Here is a 20,690-nt window from a genome sequence, read left to right on the forward strand (position 1 = left end):
GGGGCTCCAGTCCACAGAGACATTGGGTCGCCACCCCAAACAGGGCCCTTATGGACAGTAACTCCCAGCTGGAGGCAGGCTCAGGAGAGCCCATGCAGCCATCGAGGCACATATCTCAACACTGCCTCACCCACAAACACAACTCAAGGACCCATGCCAGCCCTCCAGAACTTCCATGGGCCCCTCTTCAGAGGTGGGCAAGGGGCTGTAGTGCCCCAGGCCCAGGGTAGGCCCAGCCAGGGGAACTTTGGCACAGAGTATCTCGGAAACCACCCACACCCAAACTGAAGCTGTGCAGAAACCCCATCCGCAGCGGGGCTCCCAACCCACCCCGTGGAGTGGACAAAGATCTTGAAGACCACCAAGGAGGTCCACATGGCAGTTCCGGGTCCTCTGCCCTGCTCAGCCAAGAAGCAGGGGTGTATGACTGTCTGGACACCCAGATGTCCACCCCCAAGTGCTCGCCATCGGGCAGGAGGCAGCTCAAAGCATGGGGCAGGCTTTGATAAGAGAGAGGAGAGAGGAGGACAGAGAGGAAGAGGACAAGGAGGAAGAGGAGGAACACTCAGAGGACGGAGGCTAGAGAGTGCTGAGGAAGAGAAGATGGTGGCTGGAGGGGAGGGGGGGGAGGAGGGGGAGGAGGGAGAAGAAGAGGGGGAGGAGGGAGAATAAGAGGAGGAGCAGGGATCTGCCTCCTCAGGTGATAGAAGCCCCTCATGAGCTGACTGCAGGCCACTGATACGTACTTGAGAATTGATGAAATAGTAAATTGATGCGTTCTGCGGGCCCAGCCCACCCTCACCTTCTAGCTGCCCAGGGTTCTAGATGAGCCCCGCTATCCACCTGGTGGAGCTGCCCCTCTGCGCAGGTGATTCCATGGTAGAGGAAGGCACGCTTGCTCCTCCTCCTGGGGAGCTTAGCTGAGGTCCCCTGGGATCCTGAGCTCATGATAAGCATTCGCATGAGAAAAGCCAGGATGCAGCTTCCCAGTGGCCAGGTCACGGTGAGCACATCTCCTGGCGCTTCAGACTTTCTGGAGCCCTCGGCCAAGAGGGCAGCATGAGCCTGGCAGTCAGGAGACCCAGTTCCGCTACGCTTAGCTCCATGACACCGGCCACTGCCCCCTCCCGGGTCCTCTGCTCCCCAAACCTATCACCAGTCCCCAGCACCCTTCCTGCCATGTCCTGAGAGACAGATTTGAAAATCGAACATCTTTGGCCGGGCATGGTGCCTCACGCCCGTAATCCCAGCACTTTGGGAAGCCGAGGCAGGTGGATCACCTGAGGCCATGAATTTGAAACCAGCCTGGCCAACATGATGAAACTCCATCTCTACCAAAAATAAAAAAAATCAGCCAGATGTAGTGGCAGATGCTGTAGTCCCAGCTACTCAGGAGGCTGAGGCAGGAGAATCACTTGAACCCGGGAGGCGAGTTTGCAGTGAGCCGGGATTGCGCCACTGCACTCCAGCCTGGGCAACAGAGTGAGATTCCATCTCAAAAAAAAAAGGGAAGAAAATCCAAAGTCTCATCTCTGAAGCAGTCAGAGGGTAGGGCACCAGGTAACTGAAGTGACTGGGACCCTAACCAGGGCTGTGGCAGCTTCCAGGGACAAGGGTTGGCTCAGTTGCAAACTAAGGAAAGCTGAGTGCCTGGCTGTGTCCCTCACTCCCTTTTTCTTTTTCCCTCCTCCTCCTCTAACCCCACAGGATCTCCAGTAGTAAAAAGGTGACATGCTTGAGAGCAAAGAAGCCCATTTGGAACATCGGCTCCACCATTTGGAGGCTGTGTGACCCTGGATGAGTCACTTCTTTGAACCTCAGGTTCTTCATGGGTAAGTGTGGGATGATATGTGAAGAAGGAAGGAGGCCAGGCATGGTGACTCATGCCTGTAATTGCAGTGCTTCAGGAGTATGGGGGCGGGAATCACTTGAGCCCTGGAGTTTGAGACTAGCCTGGGCAACATAGCGAGACCCCACCTCTACAAAACAACGTTTAAAAAATCAGCCGGGAGTGGTGCATTGCATGCCTGTAGTCCTAGCTATGCGGGAGACTGACGTGGGAGGATTGCTTGAGCTGGGAGGTTGAGGATGCAGTGGGCTGAGATCACACCACTGCACTCCAGTCTGAGTAATAGAAAAAAAATGCAGGAATGAGAGAATCTTTGAAGAGAGCTGGTCACGGTGCCTGGCAAATAGGGGATCTCAATAAATGGGCCTGCTTTTCCTTTCTATTGGGATGAGTCCTAACGTGTGATAAATTACATTGTTTGCTGAGAACAATGGCAAGGAAAACCTGGCCAAACCCCGGCACCACTGAAAGTGGAAAACTGCTTGGGGCATTCTAAAGTAGCAAGACAGTATATGTATATCATCCACCGGGGAAAACAATTCTGAAATCTCGAGATATGTGACTCTGCCCCCGTGGCTCCCTCGTGGAGAATACTTTCTGGTTTGTCTCTGATCAGTGGTAAGCAGGCACCAGCTGCCTACCTAGTTAATCTTGGGTCTATGAGAAAACACAGAACACCTGTTTGCTAATAATGATCACCTGTTCAGAGAGAATAAACACGTGGGTCAGAGTCAGCTCGAGGCCCTCAGCCCGGAATGCAGTCAGGACCTGAGGCTCTCAGCTCAGAAGGCTGATGACCCCTGATAGTCCCACTTTTCTGTTCTATTTGGGTGTCTGCTTAATGCCTTTGGCGCCGCTGGGGTGGGGTCTCTACGGCCGAGCTGGACTGGGTAGGTTCCTCCGTTAGCTCAGACAATTCCCCTCCTGTGCTAAAAGGAAACTTTCAGGTACAAAAGTAGTTTCCAGGCAGGCATCAGGAGCTTAGGTTACCTGCAGGAGGGGCAACACAGAGCCCACAACAAGGAGGGGGCTTCCGGGAAGCAAGGGACATATTTCTGGTGAGCTGGTGGCCCTTCTGGGCACCTCCCAAGTAATACCCTGTACTTGACTGTCCCTAGGCACAAGGCTGATTCTAGAATCTGTGAAAAGATTTGTTGCTCCAGTTTATTAAAATAGTAGTGCCTGACTTGGAGAGTGGGGGACAGAGCAGCCAGATGATTTCCCCGAGAACCCTGAGCCCCCAGCCCAGCCTCCTGCCAGCCAGAGCTGCCGCCTCTGCCGCCCCAGCCCCCTCCATCCCCACAGCCTCCCTTCCCCCATCCCCTGAACATCTGGTCCCAATCTCCTCCAGATGTTGTGGCCAAGCTGTTTTATGGCCAATCACCTCAGCTCCACTTCCTGGAGGCCTCCCTCCACTTCGGGGAATGGACCCTCCTCGCTCCTTTCCTTGGGACCCCAGCCACCTCTTTCCTAACATGGAGAAGAGACACATACCGAAGCAGAACAAAACTGCTAGCGTCCACAGCGCGGGCACCTCCCCTCCCTCCACTTTGTGGGATGCCCAGGGTTAAAAGAAAAGATACTGGTCCGGGGCAGAGGAATGGGAGGGAAGTGTGGGTGCGTACCTGAGCAGAGGCATTTCAGCTATGAGTTGTGTGTGTGTCGGGGACCAAGTGTGTGCCACCATGTATTTGTGTCAGGTACATCTGTGTGTTTGTGCCTGTACAGTGGAATCCTTCACCTGGAATCTAAAGCCTCCCCCTGTGGCCACCACCTCGTTTTCCCTGGCTGCCTGTACTGCAGACAGAGCTAACTCGGGGCCCCTCAGCTGGACAGTGGCAGCAGTGGTTCAGGGTTGTCCTTCACCTTGGAGCTGTCTGTGGCCCTCTAGGCTGTCCTCTGAATCCAGCCCAGAAAGGGTGTGTGTGTGTGCACACACTGCCATGAGCACCTCTCTCCTTCCACCAGGTCAGAATAGACCCAGGGCCAGAAAAGACCCCGGGGCAGCCTCCAGTGGACCCTCTGACCCAGCTCTGTCTGACTGGTGCTTCGAGTATGGCAGGGCTGGCTGTGTGCTGGGACTGGCCATCTGGACAGAGGAAGGAGAAACAGAAGGCTCTCCTCTCTGAAGGAACCTGCCTGGGGCTTCTCCCAACCCCACCTCCGTTCTGCCTTCATGCACCACTATGAGGACTCTGGGAGCCAGTCTCCCCTCCCAAGAAACCTGAAAGGGTTCATAAAAAGAAGACTGGAGGCTGCCCCTCTGGAGGACTCAAACCCTCTCAGCTAGGAGTGGAGAATCCTGTGCAGGCCTGCCCAAAGGCAGAAGGGTGGATCCCCAGTCACCCCATCCTCAGAATGCTGATTCCAAGTACTGACTACTACTCCCTTTGTTTTTCAAAAGTTGGGGTCTTGCTTTGTCACCCAAGCCAGAGTGCAGTGGCACGGTCATAGCTTATTGCAGCCTTGAACTCCCTCAAGTGATCCTTCCATCTCAGCCTCCCAAGTAGCTAGGACTACAGGCACGAGATGCCACATCCAGCTCCGCTCCACTACACCTTTAAAATAAGCTTCCATGCCATCTATGATGCCATAGCCACCCCCAGTGATATTCTGGAACTAGGCACGGACTTGTTTAACAGGTGTGGTGGAGGGGCCCCCCAGGGGTGTCACTGTGTCTGAAACAGGAGTGTCCGAGGTAGCCACTGACATTCACAAGGGAAGACAGGCATAGGGCAGAAAATGGGAAGATTCTGGTTTCTCAGTCAAAGCCTGGGCACTGTCACTTACTGGCTGTAAGACATGGGCAAGGCTTTGTGCCTCAGTTTCTACTGTTAAGTGGGAATAATACTCCCAAGGACCATTGTGAAGACTAAAGAAGCTGATGTGTGTGACAACACCTGGGTGCCTGGTGCACAGTAGGCCCTCAGGAGCCGTTATCTGCCATTTCCACTTTCCTTTGTACCCCAGAGGCTGTGCCCTGAGCGCCGGATGACACATGTGAACATGGCCTTGAGTCGGGCAGTGTTGGTGAGGACTTTGACTTCTCGAGAGCTTTTTTTACTCCGGCAGAGGACTGTATCAATAAGTCCATAACAACAGATGCAGGCCAGGTACAGTGACTCAAGCCTGTAATCCCAGCACTTTGGGAGGCAGGAGGATCACTTAAGCCCAGGAGTTAGCGATCAGCCTGGGCAACACAGGGAAACTTCATCTCTACAAAATTAAAAATTAAAAAAAATCCTAGGTGGGCATGATGGTGTACATGTGGTCCCAGCTACTCTGGAGGCTGAGGTGGGAGAATCACTTGGGCCCCAGAGGTTGAGGCTGCAGTGAACCATGATTGTGCCACTGCACTCCAGTCTGGACAACAGAGGAAGACCCTGTTTCAAGAAATAAAAATAATGGCCAGGCACAGTGGCTTGCTCACGCCTGTAATCCAGTCATTTTGGGAGGCTGCGGTAGGTGGATCACTTGAGGTCAGGAGTTTGAGACCAGCCTGGCCAACATCTCCATCAAAAATACAAAAATTATTCAGGCATGGTGGTGTGTACCTGTGTCCCAGCTACTTCGGAGGCTGAGGCAGGAGAATTGCTTGAACTTGGGAGGTAGAGGTTACACTGAGCTGAGATCGTGCCACTGAACTCCAGCCTGGGTGACAAAGCAAGACTCCATCTCAAAAATAATGATAAAATAATAGATGCAGAGGTGACTGGGATCTCTAAATGGAAGCGCTGTTGGGGAGCGGGTACACTCAGGTGCTTCGAACAGGGACATTTGGTGGCATCTGGGTCTGGAGCAATGGGAAGCTGCTGTAGTATGAAGGCTCCAAACGGGGCCTTCAGACGCTGCAGGTCCTCTCCTGGGAGGCCCCATGTGGGAGACCCTGGGTAGGACTGAAAGACTCCAAAGTCCCTTCCAAGCTGGAGACTCAGCTCTGCACCCTGAGCCCCACCTCCCACAGTGGACACGAGAATCCTTTGCAGCTGATTCCAGGTGGCCTGTCCTGGGGGCATTCCCACTGGAGCTCCCCTGTGGATTGCAGAACTCATCCACACCATCATCAGCCCAAAGAGATGGGGTGCTATGCTCTGAATGTTTGTGCCCGCCCCCCCCAAATCCTAGGTTGAAATTTTTTTTTTTTTTTTTTTGAGACGGGGTCTCACTCTGTCACCCAGGTTGGAGTGCAGTGGTGCAGTCTTGGCTCACTGCAGCCTCCCCCTCTTGTGTTGGAGCAATACTCCTGCTTCAGCCTCCTGAGTAGCTGGGACTACAGGCCTGTACCACCACGCCAAGCTAATTTTGTAGTTTTAGTAGCAATGGGGTTTCACCATGTTGGCCAGGCTGGTCTTGAACTCCTGATCTCCAGTGATCCACCTGCCTCAGCCTCCCAAAGTGCTGAGATTATAGGCGTGAGCCACCGCCCCCAGCCCTAGTTAGAAATTCTAACCAGAAGATGGTTTTAGGAAGCAGGTCCTTGGAAGGTAATGAGGTCATGATGGTGGAGCCACATGAATGGGATTAGTACCTTTTTGAAAGGGCCCAAGATGGCCTGGGGCAGTGGCTCAGGCTTGTAATCCCAAGCACTTTGCGGGGCCTAGATGGAAGGATCACTTGTGGCCAAGAGTTTGAGGCCAGCCTGGGCAATACGGTGAGACCCACCCACCCCCCCACCCCCCCATCTCTACAAAAAAAGAGGCTAGAGAGCTTGCTCATTCCTTTTACCCTGTGAGGACATAGTGAAAAGAGCCACCTGTGAAGCAGGCCCTCACCAGACGCCACTTCTGCCAGCACCTTGATCATAACCTCCTGAGTCTCCAGACTATGAGAAATGAATCTGCAGTTCGTGAGCCACCCAGTGTGGTATTTTGTGACAGCAGCTCAAATGGACTGAGACGAGCAGGGCCCTCAGGCCACGGTGGTTTATTGATGCACGTCGCAAGCACAGCACAGGCAGGCAGACCCCAGCCCGGGGGGGACATGAGGGCCAGGGGAGGGCAGCAGGCCACCCCGACAGCAATGCTGTCAGCCCAGGGGGAAGGAAAGGGCCTGGGGCCCTGTTCTCTCCTTCTCAACACCTCTCCCAGAGCCTCCAGGCCTCCTGACCCATCCCAGAGAGATAGCTGGCCATGTAACTCCCCCTGACTATAGAGAGGTGACCGCTGTCCACCTGCCACTCTTGCCAGCCCGTCACTGCTTCCGTCCTTCATTAAAGAAATCCAGCCACTCATCCGTCATCTGTCACCTCTGGGAAAGTCACTGTGAGGCTGCACTTGCCTCCGCCTGATGGCACCTCCATCATCCCCCATACAGCCCACCGCTGCCCTCAGCCCCTCCCCCAGGCTCTTTCTGTTGGCTTTGCTGATCTTAGGGATTCCACCCTCATGACCTGTGCGACAGTAGGAATGAGGCAAAAACACAAGGAGGCCCGAGAAGAACTTCAAGAACTCCCCGGGGAGGGGCTCCCAGCCAGCAGCGTGGCAGGAGAGCAGACAGCGCCAATGGGCAGGGGACAGGCAGAGTAGCAGAGAGTCCACAGTCCAGGTCACGCATGGGCACAGGACAGTCACGGCACTGGGGCAGAGTGAGTGAGCAAAGTGCACAGCTGGGCGGGGTGCCGGGGCCCGCGGGACAGCCTGCAGGTCTCTCGTTCCATGCCAGGCCCCCCGCAGAGCGTTAGGCGGCCCACTCCCGGCTGAGGAAGGGGCACCTCTGGGTCTCAGGGGTCTTCTCCCCCTCCTCAACCCCAGTGGCTGCTGTCTCAGACCCCGGCACTCTAAGCAAGGAGCAGGTATGCTGGGGTGTGGAAGGAAGGAAACGTCTGACAGCCTGAAGGCCCCCAAAGCCAAGAGAAAAAAGAGTTCCTTTCTAGAGAGCAGGGGGTAGCATCCTGGTGGGCAGGTAGAGAAGGGGAGGGACAGCTCTCCCATGCAGGAAGAGGGTTCTTTGGGGCAAGGAGCAGCCAGGGTGTCACGGTGGTGCAGGAGACTATTTATAGGGGGAAGGGGTCCGCGCCTGGAGTGGGAAGCCCCAGAGACCCAGCTCAGCAGGGAGGGGGCATTCTGTGGTTGGCCCTGAGTGGGGTGAGTGCGACCGAGAAAGATCGCCCCACAGCTCTCTGCATCTCCTCTGGAGGCAGCCACGCTACACGTGGGCTTTGGCCCAGAGAGGCTTCCCTGGGAGAGCCCCGGAGGTGGGCGGGTCTTTGGGAGATAGAGACCTGGATGCGGCAAACAACAGTAGGACAAGGAAACCAGAGGAGAGGGGAAGTTCTCCGGAAATCCGGCCCAGCCACCCACTACAGGGGCCGAGAAGCCTTTCCACGTCCGCCAGGCCGGGGGTGGGCCACACTTACCAAGAGGACCACCATCGGTTGCCTCCAATGCCAAGGGGCGAGGGGAGGGCAGCTGGGCAGCATGGAAGGAGCAGGGGGGCAGGAGAGAGAAAGCCAGCTCCCTGAACCTGGGCCACCCACCTTCACCTTGCGCTCATCTCTCCCTCGCCCCCCAGCTCCCCAGGAGTCCCTAGCGGCCCACACTGATGTTGCAGGTCTTGCAGCTGGGGTCCTTCTTGGCGTCGGCAGTAGACAGGCTCATGAGCTGGTGCCCGCTGATCTCCCCCAGGGTGCCCAGGGACAGGTCGACGGGCTCGGTGTAGATGATCTCCAGGATGACGTCCTGGGCGTGGCGGAAGACCAGCTCCCCGTCCTCCACGCTGCAGGTCAGGAACTTGTTGCAGGCAATGTCCAGGAGGGGCAGGCGGTCGCGGCAGAAGCGGTCCCCCAGGGAGCCTTTGGGCGCCAGCACCAGGATGGCGTAGTGGTAGGCCGTGTACATGCAGTAGAAGTCCGCAAAGTAGAGGTTGGTGCTGGGATTGAAGAGGCGCTGGGCCGGGATCTGGAAGCGCCAGCGGCCGTACGGGGAGTCCTGCGGGGGCTGGCCCGTATTGAACTCCGTGTTGCAGCTGAAGAAGACCCCGTGGAGCATACCACTGGTGGGGGAGCCGTGGCTGCCGCTGTTGTCCTTCAGGTAGGGCTGCAGCATGTTCCCGCAGTGGGTCCTGCCCACCCCAGGGAGACACGCCAAAGGGAAGAGAAGATGCGGCTGGTGAGCCGGGCTGAGGCTTGGCTGCTGCCTGTGGTCGAGGAGGGAGGGAGGCAGCCCAGCTCCCAGCCCTCCCCCAGCCGCCTCCACTAGTCACAAATAGAACATTCCAGAATGCAAGAGCAGGGAGGGCCCTGGAGAGGGACTCATCCAGCCCACTCCTTCTCAGAGAAGAAATGTGAAGCTGTCACTCCCCAGCTTGAAACCCTTTGATGGGGGGTGCGTGAAAAGCCCGGCAGCTCATGATCTGATCTCTACACCCTGAGCTCAGCGATTCCCCTTGCTACTCCCCACCTCCTGCCACCCCACCCATTTACCCACCCCCTGTGCACATGGTCTCCTGCCTCCTTTGTGTCCCTGTGCAGGGCTCGTCCTTCTGCTGCACTGACCACCCTCCCCACGTTTCTCTGCCTGGCTTGGCAAACTCCTAATCTGCCTTCAAGCCTCAGCCAAGCGTCTGTTCTCCTCTAAAACCTTCCTGGAAGAGCAGGCTCTTGCACTTGACAAATATTTAGCTGCCTGGTATGTGCAGGACACCGAAGCTTCTCACTATGTTGCCCAGGCTGGACATGAACTCCTGGCCTCAAGGGATCCTCCTGCTTTGGCCTCCCAAAGTGCTAGGATTGCAGCATGTGCCATCTCACCTGGCCAGGACACTAAATTGTGCTCAACAATTACATGTTATTTTTACATGGGCTGTTTCCATACTGTCACTCTGAAGGGATTCTGAGGTTCTCAAAAGGGAGGACTGTGCCTTTATCTTTACATCCTGGCACAAGTAAGGTACCTGGCACACATGGGTGCTCCCTGTCTCTCCCATTCTTGTTGATAAAGGAGCCCAAACTGAGCCATTGACTCGCTTTCCAGGCTGGGGTGCAGTGGTGCAAACACAGCTCGCTGCAAGCTCAAACTCCTGGGCTCAAGCCATCCACACCCAGCTAATTATTTAATTTTTTTTTTTTTTTTTGAGATGGAGTCTCTCTCTCTCACCAGGCTGGAGGGCAGTGGCGCAATCTGAGCTCATTGCAATCTCCACCTCCTGGGTTCAAGGGATTCTCCAGCTTCAGCCTCCTGATTAGCTGGGACTACAGGTGCCCACCACCAGGGCCAGCTCATTTTTCTATTTTAGTAGAGACAGGGTTTCACCAGGTTGGCCAGAATAGTCTCGATCTCCTGACCTGTGATCCACTTGCCTCAGTTTCCTAAAGTGCTGAGATTACAGGCATGAGCCACCGTGCCTGGACTAATTCTTTAAACTTTTTGTGGAGACCAGGGTCTTACTATGTTGTTCAGGCTGGTCTTGAACTGTTGGGCTCAAGCGATCCCACCTTGTCCTCCCAAAGTGCTGGGATTACAGGCATGAGCCACCTAGCAGGCCTTGCTTCTTTAATACAAACCCCAGAGACTCCCGAGATTTAAACTGCCCTGACTGCAAGGATAAAGACAGGCAGAGGCCAGGTGCAGTGGCTCACACCTATAATCCCAGCACTTTGGGAGGCTGAGGTGGGCAGATCATCTGAGGTCAGGAGTTTGAGACCTGCCTGGCCAACATGGTGAAACCCCACGTCATTAAAAATACAAAAATTAGCCCAGCGTGGTTGCACACACCTGTGGTCCCAGCTACTTGGGAGGCTGAGGCAGGAGAATCACTTGAACCCTGAAGGTGGAGGTTGCAGTGAGTCGAGATGGCGCCATTGCACTCCAGCCTGGGTGATAGAATGAGACTCCATCTCAAAAAAAAAAGACAACCAGAGCAGCTGCTTGCCCTGGCTGAGCCTCAGAAGGATATGAGCGCTTGCCAGTAGGTGTGGGGAGGGTGGGTACTTCTGGTCCTGCCTCACTCTTGCCTGGTCCTGGCTGTCCTCAGTGACAAGTGACTCCCTGGCTCAAATGAACAAGCCACTTCCCTGTGGGCCTCAGGCTCCTCTTCTGCAGGCAGAGGGTGTTGGATCAGGTCACCAATTTTCAGACACTTTTAGACTACAGAACCTCTTTTTCCCCCCAAAATAAATTATACGTGGATGGGTTACAGGCAAGTCAAACTGAGGCTGCTCTGGCTGGACGTCAGATGTGGGGCCCACGGAGCCTCATCCTCTGGTCCCCCTTACCCCACAGCAGCATTCTAAGGGGTTCACTGAGATGTCTCCCTGGAGGGAGAACCCAGTTTGAAAACCACCGAGGTGGGTGCTTCCTAGCACCCTTTGTGCCCAGAACGTCCTCATTTTGTGTGCTCCCTGTCACCTCCTCGTTGGCCCCAGGGCCTAAATTGGAGAGCGGGCTTGACCTGTGGTGGTAGAACCCCGTGAAATGAGCTGTCCCGGGGGGGAGCAAACCCAGACCTCATTCTTCCAGGCTTGTTAGTACAACACTGTTGGAGGAGGCCCCACCCTCGGAGCCCTTGCTCTTCCCTGAGCCCAGTCCCCAAAGTAGCAGTCTCTTCAGAGCCAGCCTGATGACGTCAGGGCATATCAACCCTGGAGAAGGGACTGGCAGCCACAAGGGTGGGGTGACCTCGGACAGCCAGGGCAGGAGCAGGACAGGCTGGGAGGGAGGAGAGGCTGGCGGGTCCTGCCGGAGCCCACGCCCGTACCTGGCGTGCTGGAAGTACTCCTTGTGATGGTTGCGGTAGAAGACAGAGAAGCGGAGCATGCGGCCTGCGATCTGCTCGGCCTTCTCCTGCAGCTGAGCCAGGTGCTCCTTGGCATAATCTGCAAGAGCCCAGACGAAATGGGTGAGCTGAGGGCCAGCTGAGAAGCACAGCCACCTCCTCTCCCCACCCCACACCACCCCACCCCGTGTGTGTCGGCCAACCTCTGCCTGCCAAAGCAGCAGGAGTGACTAGACAGTCACAGAACCTTAAACTCAGACGGGAACAGGCCAGCTGGCCTCTGCTGGAAACAGGGGCGCTGCTTGCTATGTGTCCTCGTCACCTCTGCAACCACAGTGCCAGAGCCTCGGGGCTTTCCAGGTCAGAAAATGGAGGGGGCTGCCCAGTTATCCTGCCAGGGATCCCAGGAGCTGTGATCCCAACCTCATGTGAAAAGAGGACTGGTAGGAAAAAGACTTGAGAGGGAAGGGCTTGAGGTCCTTTTGGGCGAGCCCCTGAAATCCAGTACATAGACTGCCCACACCACCCCCATAGAAGCCAGCTGTAGTTACAGGTGGGGGCTCGTGAGGGTCTCAGGAGAACTGAGCCTGGGCAATGTTTAGGCAGACCTTGGTCTGGAGCAGCAGCTCTCAGCTTGAACATCTCAGGAGAAACGGAAGGCTGGAAACAGGATAGCAGCATTGAACCCCTTGGGCCTGGGTCTGGGACCCTGGGGCCCCAGCAAGGCTGGTGGTGGCACATACAGCTCCTTGGTACAAATTAGAAGAAGGTGCCCTTCCCTGTGGATGCGTCCCTGACCAGAGTGCTTGGTTTGGTGAGAGGAGTGTGGACTGGATTGCAGCCAGATCCCCAATTTGAATTAAATGCCTACTGCACATGGAGGACTCGGGGGTAAACCAAGAAGCTTTCCCCACCAGGAACAAGAGGCCTCCAGAGAGTGGGTTCTGCAGCAGAGCTAAGAAAAAGCACCACTCAGCCAGGCGTGGTGGCTCACGCCTGTGATCCCCAGCACTTTGGGAGGCTGAGGCAGAAGATCACTTGAGCCCAGGAGTTTGAGTCCAGCCTGGCCAACATGGCAAACCCCATCTCTACAAAAAATACCAAAAATGAGCCAGGCGTGATGGTATGTGCCTGTAGTTCCAGGTACTCAGGAGGCCAGGAAGCTGAGGAGAGATGATCGCTTGGGCTCAGGGGAGAAGGTTGTTGAGGCTGCAGTGAGCCATCGTCGTGCCACTGTACTCCAACCTGGGCAACAGAGCAAGACCCTGTCTCAAAACATAAGAAAGGCCAGGCATGGTGGCTCACCCCTGAATATTACTTTGAGTATTGAGATATTCAAAGTAATCTGAACACTTTGGGAGGACAAGGTGGATCACTTGAGGTCAGGAGTTCAAGACCAGCCTGGCCAACATATAAAACCCCATCTCTACTAAAAATACAAAGAAATTATCCAGGTGTGGTGGTGGGTGCCTGTAATCCCAGCTGCTCAGAGGCTGAGGCAGGAGAATCGCTTGAACCTGGGAGGCGGAGGTTGCAGTGAGCCGAGATCACACCACTGCACTCCATACTGCCTGAGAAGGGTAAGACTCCATCTCAAAAAAAAAAGCAGAAGGAGAAAAAAAAAAAGAGAAAAAACACCACTCAAAAGACAACAGCAGCTCAAGGAGACTTGGGGCATAAATCTTGGCAAAGGATGGAGCCAGCAGCCTCAGAGGCCCCAGGCTGAGAACGTTCCCTGCCCCTTCTGTGTGACAGAGAGATCTGGAGCAGCTCTCACCGTGAACACCAAAAGAATGCAATCTTGTGGGGGCAGAACCTGAGTCATGAGTGACAAAGCACACATAAGTCCGCTGTTTATGCTGGAGTCTGCAAGTTAAGTTCTGCTAAGAGTTTGCAGGGCCGGTGACCGAGGACCATTTTCCCAGGCTACACGGAGGCTCAGAACAAGGGAAATGTGATGGCTCCACCAAGTGCACATTGACAGATAATTGATTAAACAAATGTGGTCTATCCATGCAATGAAATACTATCCAGTTTTGAAAAGGAAGAAAATTTGGCTGGGTGCAGTGGCTCACACCCGTAATCCCAGCACTTTGGGAGGCCAAGGCGGGTGGATCATGAGGTCAGGAGATTGAGACCATCCTAGCTAACACGGTGAAACCCTGTTTCTACTAAAAATACAAAAAATTGGCTGGGCATGGTTGTGCACGCCTGTAATCCCAGCTACTTGGGAAGCTGAGGCAGGAGAATCGCTTGAACCAGGGAGGCGGAGGTTGCAGTGAGCTGAGATCGTGCCACTGCACACCAGCCTGGGCAGCACAGCAAGACTCTGTCTAAAAAAAAAAAAAAAAAAAAAAAAAAAGAAAATTCTGTCATATTCCAGTCACAAAAATACAAATCCTGTACAATTCTACTGATATGAGCTACCTAGAGGAGCCATATTCATAGAAACAGAGGGTAGAATGGCAGCTGGCGGGGGAAATTGGGGGTGGTTGTTTAATGGGTATAGAGTTTCCGTTTTCCAAGTAAAAAGGTTCTGGAGATTGATTGTGCAACTTTGTGAATATACTTCATAGCATTGAACTGTATGCTTCAAAATGTTCAGGATGGCAAATTTCACATCATGCACCTTTGACCACAGTGTTTAAAAAGATGCCTGTGATCTGGTACCAAGCCAGAAAAGTAACTCCCTTTGTTGATGGAAGTCGTCTTGCCAACATGATTAGTGGGGTTCACATCTGCCTTTGGTGAGCAAAGAGAAAGGCCAGGCTCTTGGAGGCAGGGAGGGTGTCATGCCCGTGTATCTCCCTGTGTGTGGCCCAAGCACGCTGCCTGGTGGACAGAAGGTGCTCGTCAGTGTTTGCTGCACTACAAAGAAGCCCCGCCTTGAACACAACTAAGCCCGACATGCTAAACAACAGGACTGGGGTGTGACAGTAGGACCTCACCCCCAGTGCAGAACTCCACCGTCTCGCTCCAGCCGGACACCAGGTACTCCCCATCACTCTGCTTCACTGCCGTCTGCACAGCCACACTGTACTCCGTGCGGGGGCTCAGGAACCAGTGGCCTCTCACCGTCATGGGCAGTGGCACTGCCTTGGCCACGAGCTTGGTGGGGACATCCTGAGAAATAGGGTACAGACAGAGAGCCAGGCATGAAACTGGGGTTCATGCCTGATCTGGGCATCCCCCAAGACCCCCCACTCCCCAGATGGCCCTGTTTCTCCTGAGCAGGACCAATCTTGGGGATCTGATGGCTCCATACCGTGGCCACCATTTTCCCAGGAAGGCCACACAGACGCTCCCCAGCCTTGGCCCCTCCTCGAACCCCCGTGACACCCTGTTCTCTTGGGAACGGAGGGGAAAAGCCACAAAGTTGAGGGCGGCAAGGCCTTCATTTTTGAAGGAGACTTTGAGAGCTCTGCACACTGCAGTGCCGTCTCCACGGCAACGGAAATGCTGAGAAGCCAGGGAGGAAGGGAAAATATGCCTTATTCTTTGGCGGGGAGGGTTAAGGGGGTGGTGGTGAACATTCACGTCACCGTGGCAACTGGCCTGCCAAAAGACACCCAAATCGGGAGAAATGGTTCCAGAGAAAGAGAGCGGGTGAGTAACCCACGCCGGGGCCGTCGGCCTGGGAGCCAGCTGGCCACATCGCTCCCCTGCCTCTGCCAGCTTGAGAGGATGAGGGCTTCCTCCCACTCACCCCCACGCTGGCTTTTAACCCCAGAAAAGGACACACCCACGGAGGACTCTCTCCCATTCCTTTTCTACGCCAAGCAAATGGCAGGCCAGCAGGTGAGGGGCCCGAAGGGGAGCACTGAGGCCACAGCAAAAGGGCCCCACCCTGACTGAGGCCCGCGTGGCCCACCCAGCCAACAGCGAGGCTGTGCCCTGAGACGTCATCCCCATAGGCGATGCCTGCCGCCGCACCCCACCCAGGCTCTCTGCCCCTGCCTGAAGTCGCAGTTGCAGTCGTGGCGCTGATAACAGCGCTCCCTCTGTGCTAGGCGCCGGGCCAAGCACCACGCAAACATGACTCACTGCATCCTCTCCACGGCCCCGCGAGGCTTGGCATGGTTATTCCCTCTTCACCAGGGAAGGAGCTCAGGCTCAGAGAGGTCAAGTAACTTTCCCAAAATGACACAGAAAGAAGAGTGTGGATGTTAACCAGGCCCCTGACTCCAAACCATCCCTTCCAAGTGTTCCCTTATCCGGCCTCCTTCAGGAACAGGTGTGGGTGAGAGGCTCCCAGGGCATCTTCTACTCACCCGGTGCTTGAACTTGTTGGAATTCTTATTCTCCTTCTTGTTGAGGTCAATGAAGTAGTGGGTAACCCTCTCCAGGTCACTGTCCTCCATGGCCCAGGAGATGCGGAAGGAGTCACAGGTGATGTTGTTGATTTCGATGCTGTGCGGTGTGGACAGCAGCTCCATGCTCCCAGGGTTGTCTCCTGTGGGGACTGAGGAGGAGGGGAGGTGTCAGCACCTCCCATGCCCCCGGTGAGCTTTCTGGAATGTCCTCCTCCCAATATCCCTGGCAAGGTGGAAATTCAGGGACCCCTGGAATCCACCTGCCTCATGAGCAAGACAAAAAAGATTGCACAGGGAAAACGAGAGGAGGAGGATGGAAGGTGGAATGGGGTGCCCGCCCCAGGGGACTCTGCTCTCCTCGGAGGGGTCTGCAGAGCAGACGGCACCTGACAGGTGGCAGAGGCAGTGGGAACGCTGCAAAGCCGGGCGGGGACAGATTTGCAGCAGATGGAGCCGAGGAGGGAGGGGGCCCTTAGCCAGCAGGCGTGAAAAGAGAAAGGGGGTGGGGGTGGAGAGGCCGGGTGAGAGGCGGAGGAAACGCAGGAAGCACCTGCTGTGGAGCGGAGGTGCGAGGCTTGGGGCAGGTGACAGCCAAGAGCCCACAGGTGCCAGGGCCCTCGGACTCAGGCCTCTCTCCTTGCTGGGGGGACCTCGCCAAGGGTCACCATGGTGCACCGCTGGGAGGACAAGTACCATGTAGGTGCATGTGGACACATTGTGGTAGGAGGGCCACATGGCACAGCCGGCTTCAAGCTCTTTTTCCACCCGTAACTTTTTTTTGAAGATCCCTCTTTCTTTTTCGGCCAATCTTCTCTTGACTTGTTTCAATCATGACTTTTAACATTAGCAGCTACTGGGGGCCAACCATGTGCTCATAATTTAACAGACATCTCATGCAAGCCTGGCAACGGGGACACACTATCATGGTCCCCATTTTACAGATGAGGCAACTGAGGTGGGGGAGGTACTAAAGTGCCCAAGGCCACGCATCGAGCAAATGATTTAACTCTCGTGCCCAAGTTCTTGATCATTAAGCTAAGGTCGTGTCCCCTTGTCTGTGGGGGTGGAGGGGCACACATATGGCACATGTGCATGCCTGGGTGCCCGTGGTGTTTCCACCCTGTATTTTTCTTCCTTCTATCATTTCAAGCATTTTCTCTCCCCTCCCTGTCTTACTCCTTTGATTCTCCCCTTATGTCTGGTGCTCATCCAAGCATGAGAGGACCTCACCATGGTCTCTCACATGTGCCTTAGCTGGGAAGAGCCGATTCTGGCAGTGACTCTGGCCTGGCTGGCCTAACTCTGGATGGGGAAGGGAGAAGGGGAGGGGAGTGACAGCGTCTAGGAGGGGACTGCAGATGTGAGTGGGGTGTTCTCCAGGGACATTTGGTCTCCTGCTTTCCATCTCTTCCTCCATCCCAGTTCCCAGCACCCCTCATTTTTCCCAGTGTCACCTCCTTCTCTTTCTCCCCTCTTTTTCTCTTCCCCTCGCCCAGGAGCTAGGGGTGAGCGCATCTTGTGCCTGCGAAAGCAGGTACTTTTATTTATAGCTTCCAGAGGATCCAGCCCACACCTTCTTGTCAATTAAGCTTGCTCCAGAACCTGGCACCTCTGTATTAACCTGTGAGTTGCCTGGGTGGCAGGTACAGGGTGAAGGCTAAGGATGGATGACCCTTACCTGCCCCAGGTGTCACTCAAGTCCTCTTTCATTGTAGCCTCCCACCCCAGAGCCAAATGCCAGTGGCTTTGTACATGGGGAATCCTATGGTAAAGAAGCATGGGGTGCTACCAGGCCCACCCCAAAATCAGACAGATATGATTGGGTGTCTGGAAGCAACCCTACCGTAATAAACCAGTTTAATTCGCAGGGACAGGCATGGAGCAGTGGGGAGTTACCATCTACTGGGCTCCTGATGAGAAGCTCCGAGGGAGAGACACATGTGCCCCTCATACCCACAAGCACCCACGCACACGCACCCACACAAACGAACATAGACACACTCCTACCCAAGAGGCCCTGAGTGGCACCCACCCACCCACTCTGTGAATGAGGCATCGCACACTCATCCCACGAGCAGGCACCTAGTCCTGCCCCTCCTTGTAGTCTTCCTAGAAATAGAGGCAGCTGTGTTTGGTGGCGGGGGTCTCTAGGACTTGGGTGTCTGCCCGTCCCTTCCTCCCTACATTCTGGGAGAGCTGAGATGACATCCCCACCCTAGCTTGGGAGGGTGGCAGTGAGTGAGCCGAGGGGGACAGAGGGGTGGGTGTGAACCCAAGTTCTCTCCACCCAGCAGGGTGTGAGGGACACATTGAGGCAACACCCGAGAAACACGCACACCCCCGTGTGGGTCCACCCCAAGACAGGCATGTACACACCCACACACAGGCAGGCACGCATGCACATACACACATGCGCCAAGAGAGCCCACCCACCTGAGTCCCACACCTCTGCAGACGTCCTTACTCCCACACACCCATCTAGGCACTTAGGTGCCTCCTGCCACCCTCCACATTCTCAGAATGCCCCACGGTGTCCCCTTCGCTAGCTGTTGCCTCCATGCACACCCAGACATGTTCACGTCCAAAGGCTCACGCACGCACACGTCCACGCACACCTCCTCACAAGCCATATTTGGGGAAAAGAGGACGCCACAGGCACCAACATGCATGCGTGCCGCCTCAAGAAGGCACGCAACCCACACGCCTGCCTGCACACACGTGTGTTCACACACACGGCAGCCCCCGCCCGAAGTCTGGTATCCTCTCTAGAGTTATCTTCAGGCTCAAAGACACAGACTTTGAAAATGTGTTTGCCTCTGGCCGCACTCTGCCAGCGCTGAGCCTTCATGCCAACAGGTTTGTGCACCTACGTGGCTCTGCCCACAGACAATGACTTCTGCCCCCTCTTCTCTCCACCCACCCCTTCCTGCTCTGGGTCTCACTTCCCCACGCAGAAACCCCCCGTCTGCATACACTCCCACACACATGACAAGGGACATGGCCACCCCTAAATATACTGCCTCACAGTGCCCCCACCCACGCACAGCCACCGGCTACTCAGATAAGTCCCCCCCACACATGTACCTCACATGTGCCAGAAAGCTATGCTCCTAGACATGCCTCACACCAGGCGAAACACACACACGAGCATGACTGCCTGCAGAGGGACCTATCTGCGCCAGCGAGCCTCCAGCCAACTCGCAAGCGCACACACACACAGACACACACACACACACACAAAAACACACGCCTCACACACCGGTGCCCCTTCCCCATGCCCATTCAGAACAGCCGCCCTGCCACAGAGAATGCTTCCCCCACCCTTCTGTCCCTGTTGGCATCGCTGACTGCAGCAGAATGGTCATGGAGTGACTAACTGTGGTGCCCCAGAGACTGGATTCAGCCATTAACCCCTTTGCCAAGGGCCTGGGGGAGAGGGAACAAGGTCGTCAGGCCTGGCAGTCCAGGTGGGCACCCCGGGTGGTGGCAGGACCCTAGCGCCCCCAGCTCCTGGCTACTCAGGATTGACAGCAGCATGTTCCGGGAGGAAGGGTACTCACCTGGCTCCACTGGGCTCTGCAAAGGAATAGCCGGCAGGGAGGACAGGGAGAGACCTCTGTGTGGATGAGCTCCCAGGCAGGGGACAGCAGCCGGACACCTGGGTCACAGACAGTGGTGTGTGCTCACTCCTCTCCCGGCTGCCAAGGAGGCTGCTTCCATGCCCCGCAGCCAGCTCCTATCTGGCTGTGCAGCGCGTCGCTGCTGCCCCTGGTGAGACGATGTTCCCAGCCGAGCAGCGCAAGAAGAGAGACAAGAGCAAAATCAAAGCAGCGTGGAGGAGAGAGAGGCAGAGAAGGGAGAAAGAACGAGAGAGCCAGACCGAATCTGGCTCCACCAATGGGATCAGTGGCTGCGCAGCGTCAGGTGATAATAAGCAGGCTGGGTCCCTGCTCGCCGGGCTGGTGGGAGGGGGAAAGGGCAGAGGGTCTCCCAGGGAGCTACACAGATGTCCTCGGGGACAGCAACGCACGCCGCTTTTCCCCCATTCTTCCAGGGCAAGCTGCCCTCCGAAGTCCCTCCAACACACCCCCGACTTGGAAATCTCTGACTTGAATGCAGCCCCTAAACTTTAGGATGCTGGGAGAGGGGCGGAGCTTAGCCAAGGGCTTGGGCCCCAAAGCAAAGCTTCTGATTGGGGGAAGGGGAGGGAGGCTGAAGAGGGGAAAGGTCCAGGTGGGGGGTGTGAACCCCGGGTTGTTGTCTTCAGAGCCTCTCCTTGGGGCCTTTTGGTGATCTGTGTTTCCATTTTTCTTACCTACTCTAGCGAGAGATGGCAGACCTGCAGCCCAGGGATCTCTGCGGGCCCGGTGAGAACCCTCTGGCAGCTTGGGTGTCTGCAGGCAAAGGGGCTGGGAGAGAGGCTGTGGCACAGGGCAGGGTGCACTGGATGAGGAAGTGGGGGTGGGAGAACACACCAGGCTTTGAGTGTCCTCAGCCCAGCCCACTCTCTGCGCTCAAAGGAAGCCAGCCCTGGTCATCTTGGTGAGAGAATGTCGTATCTGCTCTCACAGCAGCAGGAGGCTGTTCTGCCACCAAGAAGTAGACTCCGTGGAGGCCATCAGGAAGAACACCCAAGGAAACGTGAATCCAGCAACAAGCAGGGACAAAGAGTTGCACAGTGGTGACAAGCGCAAGCTGACAGATGTGCTGAGAATCCCTGCTCTACCGCTGCCCAGCTGGGTGACCTTGGACAAGCCACTCACTCTCTTCATCTGTCAGATGGGATCACACAGGTTTATTTCATCATGGAATGAAAC

The 20,690-nt window shown here is 55.7% G+C and overlaps 1 protein-coding gene across 1 annotated transcript; it reads right to left on the reverse strand.

The window, feature by feature from the left end:
* Nucleotides 1-6,737: 6,737 nt before the first annotated feature.
* Nucleotides 6,738-19,998, reverse strand: PHYHIP (phytanoyl-CoA 2-hydroxylase interacting protein). The gene is made up of 5 exons (XM_032288467.1): nt 19,434-19,998; nt 15,832-16,022; nt 14,509-14,683; nt 11,543-11,660; nt 6,738-8,908 (listed from the first exon to the last, which is right to left on the reverse strand). Exons 2-5 carry the CDS (start codon nt 15,994-15,996, stop codon nt 8,374-8,376), a joined length of 993 nt encoding a protein of 330 aa, XP_032144358.1. The 5' UTR covers nt 15,997-16,022; nt 19,434-19,998; the 3' UTR covers nt 6,738-8,373.
* Nucleotides 19,999-20,690: the final 692 nt, after the last annotated feature.

Source organism: Sapajus apella, unplaced genomic scaffold (assembly GCF_009761245.1).
Source record: "Sapajus apella isolate SASKATOON/1434 unplaced genomic scaffold, GSC_monkey_1.0 scaffold21, whole genome shotgun sequence".
Classification (NCBI taxonomy): domain Eukaryota; kingdom Metazoa; phylum Chordata; class Mammalia; order Primates; family Cebidae; genus Sapajus; species Sapajus apella.